The following is a 13,046-nucleotide window of genomic DNA, read 5'->3' as shown; positions in this document are numbered from 1 at the left end:
AAGTTAAGAGTAAATGTGAATAAGAGCAAGGTTATTAGGTACAGTAGGGTTGAGGGTCAAGTCAATTGGGAGGTGAGTTTGAATGGAGAAAAACTGGAGGAAGTGAAGTGTTTTAGATATCTGGGAGTGGATCTGGCAGCGGATGGAACCATGGAAGCGGAAGTGGATCATAGGGTGGGGGAGGGGGCGAAAATTCTGGGAGCCTTGAAGAATGTGTGGAAGTCGAGAACATTATCTCGGAAAGCAAAAATGGGTATGTTTGAAGGAATAGTGGTTCCAACAATGTTGTATGGTTGCGAGGCGTGGGCTATGGATAGAGTTGTGCGCAGGAGGATGGATGTGCTGGAAATGAGATGTTTGAGGACAATGTGTGGTGTGAGGTGGTTTGATCGAGTAAGTAACGTAAGGGTAAGAGAGATGTGTGGAAATAAAAAGAGTGTGGTTGAGAGAGCAGAAGAGGGTGTTTTGAAATGGTTTGGGCACATGGAGAGAATGAGTGAGGAAAGATTGACCAAGAGGAAATATGTGTCGGAGGTGGAGGGAACGAGGAGAAGAGGGAGACCAAACTGGAGGTGGAAAGATGGAGTGAAAAAGATTTTGTGTGATCGGGGCCTGAACATGCAGGAGGGTGTAAGGAGGGCAAGGAATAGAGTGAATTGGAGCGATGCGGTATACCGGGGTTGACGTGCTGTCAGTGGATTGAATCAAGGCATGTGAAGCGTCTGGGGTAAACCATGGAAAGCTGTGTAGGTATGTATATTTGCGTGTGTGGACGTATGTATATACATGTGTATGGGGGTGGGTTGGGCCATTTCTTTCGTCTGTTTCCTTGCGCTACCTCGCAAACGCGGGAGACAGCGGAAAAAAAAAAAAAAAGATGTTCTGGAAGTAGGTAAATAAAGTGCGTAAGACAAGGGAGCAAATGGGAACTTCGGTGAAGGGCGCTAATGGGGAGGTGATAACAAGTAGTGGTGATGTGACAAGGAGATGGAGTGAGTATTTTGAAGGTTTGTTGAATGTGTTTGATGATAGAGTGGCAGATATAGGGTGTTTTGGTCGAGGTGGTGTGCAAAGTGAGAGGGTTAGGGAAAATGATTTGGTAAACAGAGAAGAGGTAGTAAAAGCTTTGCGGAAGATGAAAGCCGGCAAGGCAGCAGGTTTGGATGGTATTGCAGTGGAATCTATTAAAAAAGGGGGTGACTGTATTGTTGACTGGTTGGTAAGGTTATTTAATGTATGTATGACTCATGGTGAGGTGCCTGAGGATTGGCGGAATGCGTGCATAGTGCCATTGTACAAAGGGAAAGGGGATAAGAGTGAGTGCTCAAACTACAGAGGTAAAAGTTTGTTGAGTATTCCTGGTAAATTATATGGGAGGGTATTGACTGAGAGGGTGAAGGCATGTACAGAGCATCAGATTGGGGAAGAGCAGTGTGGTTTCAGAAGTGGTAGAGGATGTGTGGATCAGGTGTTTGCTTTGAAGAATGTATGTGAGAAATACTTAGAAAAGCAAATGGATTTGTATGTAGCATTTATGGATCTGGAGAAGGCATATGATTGAGTTGATAGAGATGCTCTGTGGAAGGTATTAAGAATATATGGTGTGGGAGGCAAGTTGTTAGAAGCAGTGAAAAGTTTTTATCGAGGATGTAAGGCATGTGTACTTGTAGGAAGAGAGGAAAGTGATTGGTTCTCAGTGAATGTAGGTTTGCGGCAGGGGTGTGTGATGTCTCCATGGTTGTTTAATTTGTTTATGGATGGGGTTGTTAGGGAGGTGAATGCAAGAGTTTTGGAAAGAGGGGCAAGTATGAAGTCTGTTGTGGATGAGAGAGCTTGGGAAGTGAGTCAGTCGTTGTTCGCTGATGATACAGCGCTGGTGGCTGATTCACGTGAGAAACTGCAGAAGCTGGTGACTGAGTTTGGTAAAGTGTGTGAAAGAAGAAAGTTAAGAGTAAATGTAAATAAGAGCAAGGTTATTAGGTACAGTAGGGTTGAGGGTCAAGTCAATTGGGAGGTAAGTTTGAATGGAGAAAAACTGGAGGAAGTAAAGTGTTTTAGATAGCTGGGAGTGGATCTGGCAGCGGATGGAACCATGGAAGCGGAAGTGAATCATAGGGTGGGGGAGGGGGCGAAAATCCTGGGAGACTTGAAGAATGTTTGGAAGTCGAGAACATTATCTCGGAAAGCAAAAATGGGTATGTTTGAAGGGATAGTGGTTCCAGCAATGTTGTATGGTTGCGAGGCGTGGGCTATGGATAGAGTTGTGCACAGGAGGGTGGATGTGCTGGAAATGAGATGTTTGAGGACAATGTGTGGTGGGAGGTGGTTTGATCGAGTAAGTAATGTAAGGGTAAGAGAGATGTGTGGAAATAAAAAGAGCGTGGTTGAGAGAGCAGAAGAGGGTGTTTTGAAATGGTTTGGGCACATGGAGAGAATAAGTGAGGAAAGATTGACCAAGAGGATATATGTGTCGGAGGTGGAGGGAACGAGGAGAAGTGGGAGACCAAATTGGAGGTGGAAAGATGGAGTGAAAAAGATTTTGAGTGATCGGGGCCTGAACATGAAGGAGGGTGAAAGGTGGGCAAGGAATAGAGTGAATTGGATCGATGTGGTATACCAGGGTTGAAGTGCTGTCAGTGGATTGAATCAGGGCATGTGAAGCATCTGGGGTAAACCATGGAAAGTTGTGTGGGGCCTGGATGTGGAAAGGGAGCTGTGGTTTCGGGCATTATTGCATGACAGCTAGAGACTGAGTGTGAACGAATGGGGCCTTTGTTGTCTTTTCCTAGCGCTACCTTGCACACATGAGGGGGGAGGGGGATGGTATTCCATGTGTGACGAGGTGGCGATGGAAATGAATAAAGGCAGACAGTGTGAATTGTGTGCATGGGTATATATGTATGTGTCTGTGTGTGTATATATATGTGTACATTGAGATGTATAGGTATGTATATTTGCGTGTGTGGACATGTATGTATATACGTGTATGGGGGTGGGTTGGGCCATTTCTTTCGTCTATTTCCTTGCACTACCTCGCAAACGCGGGAGACAGCGACAAAGCAAAATAAAAAAAAATGTTTATTTTCTATCTCAAGTAGTGTGTTCTTAGAATTATTCCACATTTCCTTTATGGTGTGGACATCAAAAAGTTTTGTCCAATTGGTATTGTGGATTTCATGCCTACTGTTTTCAAAATTTGCTCGCCTGTAATCTGGGATCAAGAGTTTATTGTCATTTATTGCATGATCTAAATTCATCTCTATCTAATTGGACTGTGACCTCATTTTTGTCTTCAAACATCTCATTTCCAACACATCCACCCTCCTCTGCACAACTCCATCTATAGCCCATGCCTCACAACCATATAACATCGTTGGAACCACTATTCCTTCAAACATACCCATTTTTGCTCTCCGAGATAGAGTTCTCACCTTCCACACACTCTTCAATGCTCCCAGAACCTTCCCCCCCCAACCCTATGACTCACTTCCGCTTCTATGGTTCCATCCGATGTTAAATCCACTCCCAGACATATAAAACAATTCACTTCTTCCAGTCTTTCTCCATTCAAATTTACCTCTCAATTCACTTGTCCCTCAACCCTACTGAACCTAATAACCCTACTCCCATTCACACTAACTTTTTTCCCAGCTTTCTTATTTCACATACTTTACCAAACTCAGTCACCAACTTCTGCAGTTTCCCACCCGAATCAGCCACCAGGTGCTGTATCATCAGCAAATAACAAATGACTCACTTCCCAAGCTCTCTCATCGTCAACAGACTGCATACTTGCCCCTCTCTCCAAAACTCTTGCATTCACCTTAGACAATGTATAAGGGACTAGGATTTTAGATGAATTTTTCGTTCTTCCTCATGGATATGAATTAGACAAAATTTGTGGGGTACAAACACTCAGTATCAACAGTTCAGTGAAGGGAACCAACTGATATCAATTTCATTAATGTCAATTTACTAGAGTAGGAGGGATGCTTTTGATGTTAAGTGTGTCACAAATGCCCTGAGGACTACTGGGTTAAAACCTCCACCTGGTTCTTGTTTGAATTGGATGGAGCTATATTTAGTTTGCACAAAACATGCCTGTGGGGTCTATAATTCCTCCATTACTGATGCATTCCACTAATGCCAACATGCATCATTATGTCTGGATCTGACTGAATCTGAGTTTTCTACACATACCAAAAGAGTTTACATGACTATAAATATACAAGTATCAAATTAGCACATAAGTTCTGTTCCAAAAAAAAAGGTAGATTCTATCTCTACAGATGTCTAAGCACACTACCTTTCAAACCAAATGATGCATGCATGACATCAACAAGTGGAGGTTGTATTTATAATAACAATGGAAAATAACCTTTAATAGAACCCACACATCTTTTGTAGAGGTAAGTATGCAAGTAATTTTCATGTTTTCAAATCTACTAGTATTTCACAGTACTTTATTAGCAAACCCCACACCTTCCCTCTTCCTCATAACCCTACCACAAACATTTTATTTAATATCAAAAGACAAATTATATGAAAGTTTAAAATCTTACGGTCTTAAATCATACTTTACTGTGGCATGAATGATTCCATGAGAGCAAAAAAGAGTTTATAAACCCATAACATGCATTTTTTCTTTTGTAGACATTATATCCCAAGGTACTACTTTGGTCCAAATCTATTCACTAGGGCAGCTGCATCCTCTTTCTGATACATCATCAATGGTAATTAATGGATGCACATGTTCTAGCTGATAGATTTTGATGTAAGTAGTACCACAAAACTCCTTACACTCCATAGAGTTTATCTAGAGTGTGGGATTTGAGGTCTAGCACATCCTAATGCAACTATTTCAAATTCTCATGAGGAGGACATGGCTTTGAATCTGAAGGAAACTGAGGGGGTAAAAGCATGCTGATCAACAAAGGAGGGATGCTTGTGGCATCCCAAAGTATTCTGTGAATGTGCCAGGCGAGTCATTCAGAAATAAGTCCCACAGACAGCTGTAGAAATCCTCCGACTGGAGCTAGTTCAATTCTACAGAGCTTTACTTCAAATTTATAGATATACAAATCAACTGAAGCTGTAATGCAACTAGAAAACTTGCTTGTACAGCTAAAAAAAAGGATTGAATTGCTGGATTTGTCCCACACAGAATCAGATTCTGATATCTTTATAGAGATCTGAACTCCCTGTTTACCTCCAGAACCAAATGATAAATGGAGCTTTAAAGTGGATTACCTGTTTCCATGAACAATGGAAATGTATCACTAACAAAACCCACCTGTCATACATAATACTAAAAGTAGCAAGATATCTTCCATATCTTGCATCTATAAATATTCTACATCACTTATTCATCATCTAATTCCACATATTCCCTCTTTCACATCCTTACCACTAACGATTTTCTTTTAGAAATGTAAAACAGGAATGGAAAATCCCACTCTTAAATCACTCTTTTCTGGTGGCAAAAATGATTCATTAAGAATAGAATAATAATCATAAACCTACAAACTGCACGTCTGATAACACAGTATATAAATTACCTGTAAATTAGTAATACAATCATCCTTCATGACCTGGTGTAACTAAGGGAATCATCTACATTACTCATACATGAGAACACACTTAAGGAAATCATCTAGAGCACTCATACATGAGAACACACTTAAGGGAATCATCTACAGCACTCATACATGTGAACACACTTAAGGAAATCATCTAGAGCACTCATACATGTGAACACACTTAAGGAAATCATCTAGAGCACTCATACATGAGAACACACTTAAGGGAATCATCTACAGCACTCATACATGTGAACACACTTAAGGAAATCATCTACAGCACTCATACATGTGAACACACTTAAGGAAATCATCTACAGTACTCATACATGTGAACACACTTAAGGGAATCATCTACAGCACTCATACATGTGAACACACTTAAGGGAATCATCTACAGCACTCATACATGTGAACACACTTAAGGAAATCATCTACAGCACTCATACATGTGAACACACTTAAGGAAATCATCTACAGCACTCATACATGTGAACACACTTAAGGAAATCATCTACAGCACTCATACATGTGAATACACTTAAGGAAATCATCTACAGTACTCATACATGTGAAAACACGTCTGTGATACATGTCCAGGTGATGTCATCATGGAAAAACACTCATACATGAGATCATACTTACATGTCACCATGGACTAAAGTGTACAAGACTCATACATGAGATCATACTTACATGTCACCATGGACTAAAGTGTACATGACTCCTACATGAAATCATACTTACATGTCACCATGTAATAAAGTGTACATGACTCCTACATGAAATCATACTTACATGTCACCATGTAATAAAGTGTACATAACTCCTACATGAGATCATACATGTCACTAAAAGATCCATTCCATTATTCTACTTTCATGTACTACATAACTATTCTACATGTTGCTACAGTCTACGGCCAAGGTAGAGATGACTCTCATTTACAGTGACTCAGGATGGACCCAGAACCAGGCCTGCCCTGACCCATCCACTCCCACTTTTGCCTTTCTATTTTCAAAACTTAATATAGAGTTTTCCGATTCAGATTTGTAATAGAAGTACAGGTAATCAAACACATCAAGTGTAGACACCGCACTTACTATTCCAAGATCACTGAATATCGAATAAAATCAAGACAACTAGTGAACTAAATTCACAACCTAGAAGGCGTCGACGCCATTGTTCCTTGTAAACAAACTGCCGACGCTTACCTTGAGGGAACTGTAGTGTAAACTACAGTGATTTATAACCTTACAACCATTTTATTATTCATTTATCTTTCATCGATATTATGCCAAGAGGAAAAATACATTGAACCTTCCTCTTCATACAATATTACAAATATTTATCGTTATGATCACTTTGGAAAACTCAAGGGGAAATCCCGATCTTCCGCCAATTATAAGAGGCCGATCCTTTCCCTAGGAATATATAGAGCGCCGCGGTTCTTGCGGCGTCCCGAGTTCCACTGCCGGTCCTTGAAAACGCGAGGGTAGGTAACTGAGGTAGAGCAGCAGACTTTACCTCGCAATAAAGTCGGCTGCGCCTAGTCTCGGGCCAGCACGTACCCATATCCGCATCCAAGGTAAGAAGCCTCTGGACGATAGATTAATGTAGGTAAGGGAAGTGGGCAAGTTAGATCCGTAACTTCGGGACAAGGATTGGCTCTGAGGGTTGAGCCAGTCGGGCCTGGGTTCAGGCACAGGACTGGACGAGGTGAAGGAGGTTGTGGTGATGGTGTTGGACGTGATGTTGTTGTCGTCAAGTCCTCTGCATCATCACAGCAAAGTTCTTCTTCCTCCTCGCCCATCTCTGCTGATGCTGTGGTATGACATACATACACGCGTGCAGGAAGGGCTGCAAGGTGCAGGCAGTACGTGTGGCTGCCTAAGGTGAAGGAAGGGTGTGGAAACTTGTGATGCATGGCTTGTCACTCATGATACTGATACTAATTATAATAAAACAAGAAAATATATATATGACAGTGTAGAGAGAACGTGAGTGTGGTGTGAGTGTCCTGGAACATGACAATGTGGGGAGAACGTGAGTGTGGTGTGAGTGTCCTGGAACATGACAATGTGGAGAGAACGTGAGTGTGGTGTGAGTGTCCTGGAACATGACAATGTGGGGAGAACGTGAGTGTGGTGTGAGTGTCCTGGAACAGGACAATGTGGAGAGAACGTGAGTGTGGTGTGAGTGTCCTGGAACATGACAATGTGGGGAGAACGTGAGTGTGGTGTGAGTGTCCTGGAACATGACAATGTGGAGAGAACGTGAGTGTGGTGTGAGTGTCCTGGAACATGATAATGGAGAGAACGTGAGTGTGGTGTGAGTGTCCTGGAACATGACAATGTGGGGAGAACGTGAGTGTGGTGTGAGTGTCCTGGAACATGATAATGTGGAGAGAACGTGAGTGTGGTGTGAGTGTCCTGGAACATGACAATGTGGAGAGAACGTGAGTGTGGTGTGAGTGTCCTGGAACATGACAATGTGGGGAGAACGTGAGTGTGGTGTGATTGTCTTGGAACATGACAACGTGGAGAGAACGTGAGTGGTGTGAGAACCCTGGAACATGACAATGTGGAGAGAACGTGAGTGTGGTGTGAGAATCCTGGAACATGACAATGTGGAGAGAACGTGAGTGTGGTGTGATTGTCTTGGAACATGACAATGTGGGGAGAACGTGAGTGTGGTGTGAGTGTCCTGGAACATGATAATGGAGAGAACGTGAGTGTGGTGTGAGTGTCCTGGAACATGATAATGGAGAGAACGTGAGTGTGGTGTGAGTGTCCTGGAACATGACAATGTGGGGAGAACGTGAGTGTGGTGTGAGTGTCCTGGAACATGACAATGTGGAGAGAACGTGAGTGTGGTGTGAGTGTCCTGGAACATGATAATGGAGAGAACGTGAGTGTGGTGTGAGTGTCCTGGAACATGACAATGTGGGGAGAACGTGAGTGTGGTGTGAGTGTCCTGGAACATGACAATGTGGGGAGAACGTGAGTGTGGTGTGAGTTTCCTGGAACAGGACAATGTGGAGAGAACGTGAGTGTGGTGTGAGTGTCCTGGAACAGGACAATGTGGAGAGAACGTGAGTGTGGTGTGAGTGTCCTGGAACATGACAATGTGGGGAGAACGTGAGTGTGGTGTGAGTGTCCTGGAACATGACAATGTGGAGAGAACGTGAGTGTGGTGTGAGTGTCCTGGAACATGATAATGGAGAGAACGTGAGTGTGGTGTGAGTGTCCTGGAACATGACAATGTGGGGAGAACGTGAGTGTGGTGTGATTGTCTTGGAACATGACAACGTGGAGAGAACGTGAGTGGTGTGAGAACCTGGAACATGACAATGTGGAGAGAACGTGAGTGTGGTGTGAGAATCCTGGAACATGACAATGTGGAGAGAACGTGAGTGTGGTGTGATTGTCTTGGAACATGACAATGTGGGGAGAACGTGAGTGTGGGTGTGAGTGTCCTGGAACATGACAATGGAGAGAACGTGAGTGTGGTGTGAGTGTCCTGGAACATGATAATGGAGAGAACGTGAGTGTGGTGTGAGTGTCCTGGAACATGACAATGTGGGGAGAACGTGAGTGTGGTGTGAGTGTCCTGGAACATGACAATGTGGAGAGAACGTGAGTGTGGTGTGAGTGTCCTGGAACATGATAATGGGAGAGAACGTGAGTGTGGTGTGAGTGTCCTGGAACATGACAATGTGGGGAGAACGTGAGTGTGGTGTGAGTGTCCTGGAACATGACAATGTGGGGAGAACGTGAGTGTGGTGTGAGTTTCCTGGAACAGGACAATGTGGAGAGAACGTGAGTGTGGTGTGAGTGTCCTGGAACAGGACAATGTGGAGAGAACGTGAGTGTGGTGTGAGTGTCCTGGAACATGACAATGTGGAGAGAACGTGAGTGTGGTGTGAGAATCCTGGAACATGACAATGTGGAGAGAACGTGAGTGTGGTGTGAGAATCCTGGAACATGACAATGTGGAGAGAACGTGAGTGTGGTGTGATTGTCTTGGAACATGACAATGTGGGGAGAACGTGAGTGTGGTGTGATTGTCTTGGAACATGACAATGTAGGGAGAACGTGAGTGTGGTGTGATTGTCTTGGAACATGACAATGTGGAGAGAACGTGAGTGTGGTGTGATTGTCTCGGAACATGACAATGTGGGGAGAACGTGATGTGGTGTGATTGTCTTGGAACATGACAATGTGGGGAGAACGTGAGTGTGGTGTGATTGTCTTGGAACATGACAATGTGGAGAGAACGTGAGAGTGTGGTGTGATTGCCTTGGAACATGACAATGTGGAGAAAACGCGAGTGTGGCGCAAGTGAGAACGTGAGTTGGTGTGAGAGCCTGGAACACTGATAATGGGAGGAGAACGTGAGTTGGTGTGAGAGCCCTGGAAACGTAGATAATGGGGGAGAACGTGAGTATGGTGTGAAGCCCTGGAAACGATGATAATGGGAGGAGAACGTGAGTGTGGTATGAGAGTCCTGGAACATGACAATGTGGTTAGAACGTGAGTGTGGTGTGAGTGTCCTGGAAACATTGGACAATGTGGGGAGAACGTGAGTTGTGTGTGGATGTCTTGGAACATGACAATGTGGGGAGAAACGTGATGTTGTGGTTGAGTGTCTGGAACATGACAATGTGGATCGAACGTGAGTGTGGTTGTGAGTGTCCTGGAACATGACAATGTGGAGAGAACGTGATGGGTGTGAGAATCCTGGAAATGTCAATTGTGGAAGAGATACGTGAGTGTTTGGTGTGCGAATCCTGGAACATGACAATGTGGATAGAACGTGAGTGTGGTGTGATTGTCTTGGAACATGACAATGTGGGGAGAACGTGAGTGTGGGTGTTGATTGCCTTGGAATACGATAGATAATGGGAAGAGGAACTGTGTGGTGCGAGAGCCCTGGAATACGGGCTGGATATGGGGAAGAGAACGTGAGTGTGGTGCGAGAGCCCTGGAATACGATGGATAATGGGTGGAGAACGTTGAGTATGGTGTGAGAGCCCGGGAAGACGATAGATAATGGGAGGAGAACGTATGGTGTGAGATCCCTGGAACACGATGGATAATGGGAGGAGAACGTGAGTATGGTGTGAGAGCCCTAGAAGACGATAGATAATGGGAGGAGAACGTGAGTATGGTGTGAGAGCCCTGGAACACGATGGATAATGGGAGGAGAACGTGAGTATGGTGTGAGAGCCCTGGAAGACGGTAGATAATGGGAGGAGAACGTGAGTATGGTGTGAGAGCCCTGGAAGACGATGGATAATGGGAGGAGAACGTGAGTATGGTGTGAGAGCCCTAGAAGACGATAGATAATGGGAGGAGAACGTGAGTATGGTGTGAGAGCCCTGGAACACGATGGATAATGGGAGGAGAACGTGAGTATGGTGTGAGAACCCTGGAAGACGGTAGATAATGGGAGGAGAACGTGAGTATGGTGTGAGAGCCCTGGAACACGATGGATAATGGGAGGAGAACGTGAGTATGGTGTGAGAGCCCTGGAAGACGATAGATAATGGGAGGAGAACGTGAGTATGGTGTGAGAGCCCTGGAAGACGATAGATAACGGGAAGAGAACGTTAGGCGGTTCTGCTTTACTAGGAGAGCTCCTAAGCGAGCGTTTTTGCGGATCTTAGTTTGAAGAGTAAATCATTAGAATGGTTTGCTGTGGTGAGTCTCCCTGGTGACGTCACCGGTGCTCTGAACAACACTAACGACCATTAACGACTTAACTACTGGTATCGAGCTAGAATCTGGATACCACTAGTTTTGAAAAATTTCCTCTGGTAATGAAGAAAAAGTGACATTTGGCAGCTCTATGAGACCACAGTCATGGCAGAGAAGAATATAATTCTTCACTTTGTAATTATATGTTTTGTTATAAAGTGGTGAAAGTATAATGTAATTATATACAACTGTTTTATCTTAATTATGATACGTCAAAACTAATCCATATCGAATCTTGTTCTTCAATACAATTGTGAATGCTCAAAATCTTTAGAACTTCGTCCACAATTTCCTTTACCCTCATGCTCCCTGATAATTCACCATGAGATATTTCACTTTCCACGGAGCAATTTTGATATTATTAATGTCATTCACGCCCATATATTTGATAACCACAGCCTCAAAACAGACTAAACCAATCAGCGTTATCTTTCTCCTTGTAGTAGGGTATACCAATCACACCCAGCTGGGTATTGCTGGTCCCTGAGCTGTCGCTCTCGCGAGACCAAATAATTAAATTCCCAGCACGAAAGATGTTCAATGGTACTTACCTTATCCTTAAATCCTTATACACAAGTAGGTAAGCCTCTCAGACTTCCGATGGGCCTGAAAACAGAATTTGAAAGCTGACACAAGAGTGTTTATCAAGCCACTCGGTCCATCACACTGTTTATTAATAAGATTAAGGCTAAGAAGCATAACTCATCAAACTCTTTGCGTGACGACGATAGTGACATATAGCAGCAATAGGAGAATAGTCATTAGAATCACTTTAGTTAAATAGCATATTCATAGATGACAGGACTAGCAAAGGTATTGCTTTAGGCGTCGTCTACACCTTTTAACAAAACGAGCGACGTTCAAATCATGGCTCATAGCGGAACTCGTAGGTTTGACTCATCTTTTTCTATAGACAAGAGAGATCGCTTAAATACTCACTTATGATTTGCAAAATTCCATAGATGAGTAGGCTATAAGAGAATTCATGTGATTTCCAGCGCAAGTATCATATAGTGCATTGTATCATCTTATGTGCATGTGTCCTTCATTTGGCAGTGGGAAAATATCATTTTTAGATTTGCAGTCATATATCTGGGTTAATCATTATACTCAATAACAGTGAATGCAAATATCAAAAGCATTACTGGTGTTAGAATTTCTTTTGTTTAGCTCTACAATTACAAAGCTAATCTTTACACATACACACGGCTATATATTTATGTCCTATTTTCAGTAAAATATATGTAAATCTACAGTGTACATGGATCTTGCCAAAATAAACTTAAACTCACGTATATACAAAATACAACAAAGATCGACTGTGGACGTTTGCCTTAAAATGATAAACATAGAAAATGGTAGAAATTAGTCATTGTAGAAAATGGTAAACCTTTAGGGGTAACAAACACATGTTATGTATTTTATGGGGTTTAAGAAGTTGGGATACGTTACTCTATATATATCGACTTGTACATTTACTTACGTTTTATTTATATGCCATCGACATATGAATTAGGCTAGGTTAGGTAAGGCATAAAAACCATAAGAGTCTTGTCATACTTGTACGAATACCTGTGGAGTTCCTTGGTCGTAGGCGCCTTGGTTCTCCTTTTTGTTGTTGGTTTGTTAGACGACGGTACGGGGAGACCTAAGTTTCTACCTCGGCGCCTCGACAAGTACATGCATCATGTCGCTCGGCCATGCG

The 13,046-nt window shown here is 43.1% G+C and overlaps 1 protein-coding gene across 3 annotated transcripts in view; it reads right to left on the bottom strand.

The window, feature by feature from the left end:
- LOC139748491 (zinc finger protein 516-like) overlaps positions 1-12,009 on the bottom strand; it is a 34,036-nt gene extending 22,027 nt beyond the window's left edge. The window contains exon 1 of one of the 3 annotated variants that reach the window (XM_071661567.1): positions 11,893-12,009. Coding sequence is in view for 1 of the 3 variants with exons in the window: in XM_071661565.1 (XP_071517666.1) it covers positions 6,743-6,762 (20 nt within the window). In the remaining 2 variants the exon portion in view is untranslated. Of the gene's footprint in view, positions 1-6,682; positions 6,773-11,892 lie in introns of those variants that run through there. The other 2 variants (XM_071661566.1, XM_071661565.1) reach the window with 2 other exon arrangements.
- Between the last annotated feature and the right edge of the window lie 1,037 nt (positions 12,010-13,046).

This window comes from Panulirus ornatus, unplaced genomic scaffold (genome assembly GCF_036320965.1).
Source record: "Panulirus ornatus isolate Po-2019 unplaced genomic scaffold, ASM3632096v1 CTG_496_pilon, whole genome shotgun sequence".
NCBI lineage: Eukaryota > Metazoa > Arthropoda > Malacostraca > Decapoda > Palinuridae > Panulirus > Panulirus ornatus.
Note: the sequence above shows the minus strand (reverse complement) of the source record. Positions and strands in the feature narration are given on the sequence as shown.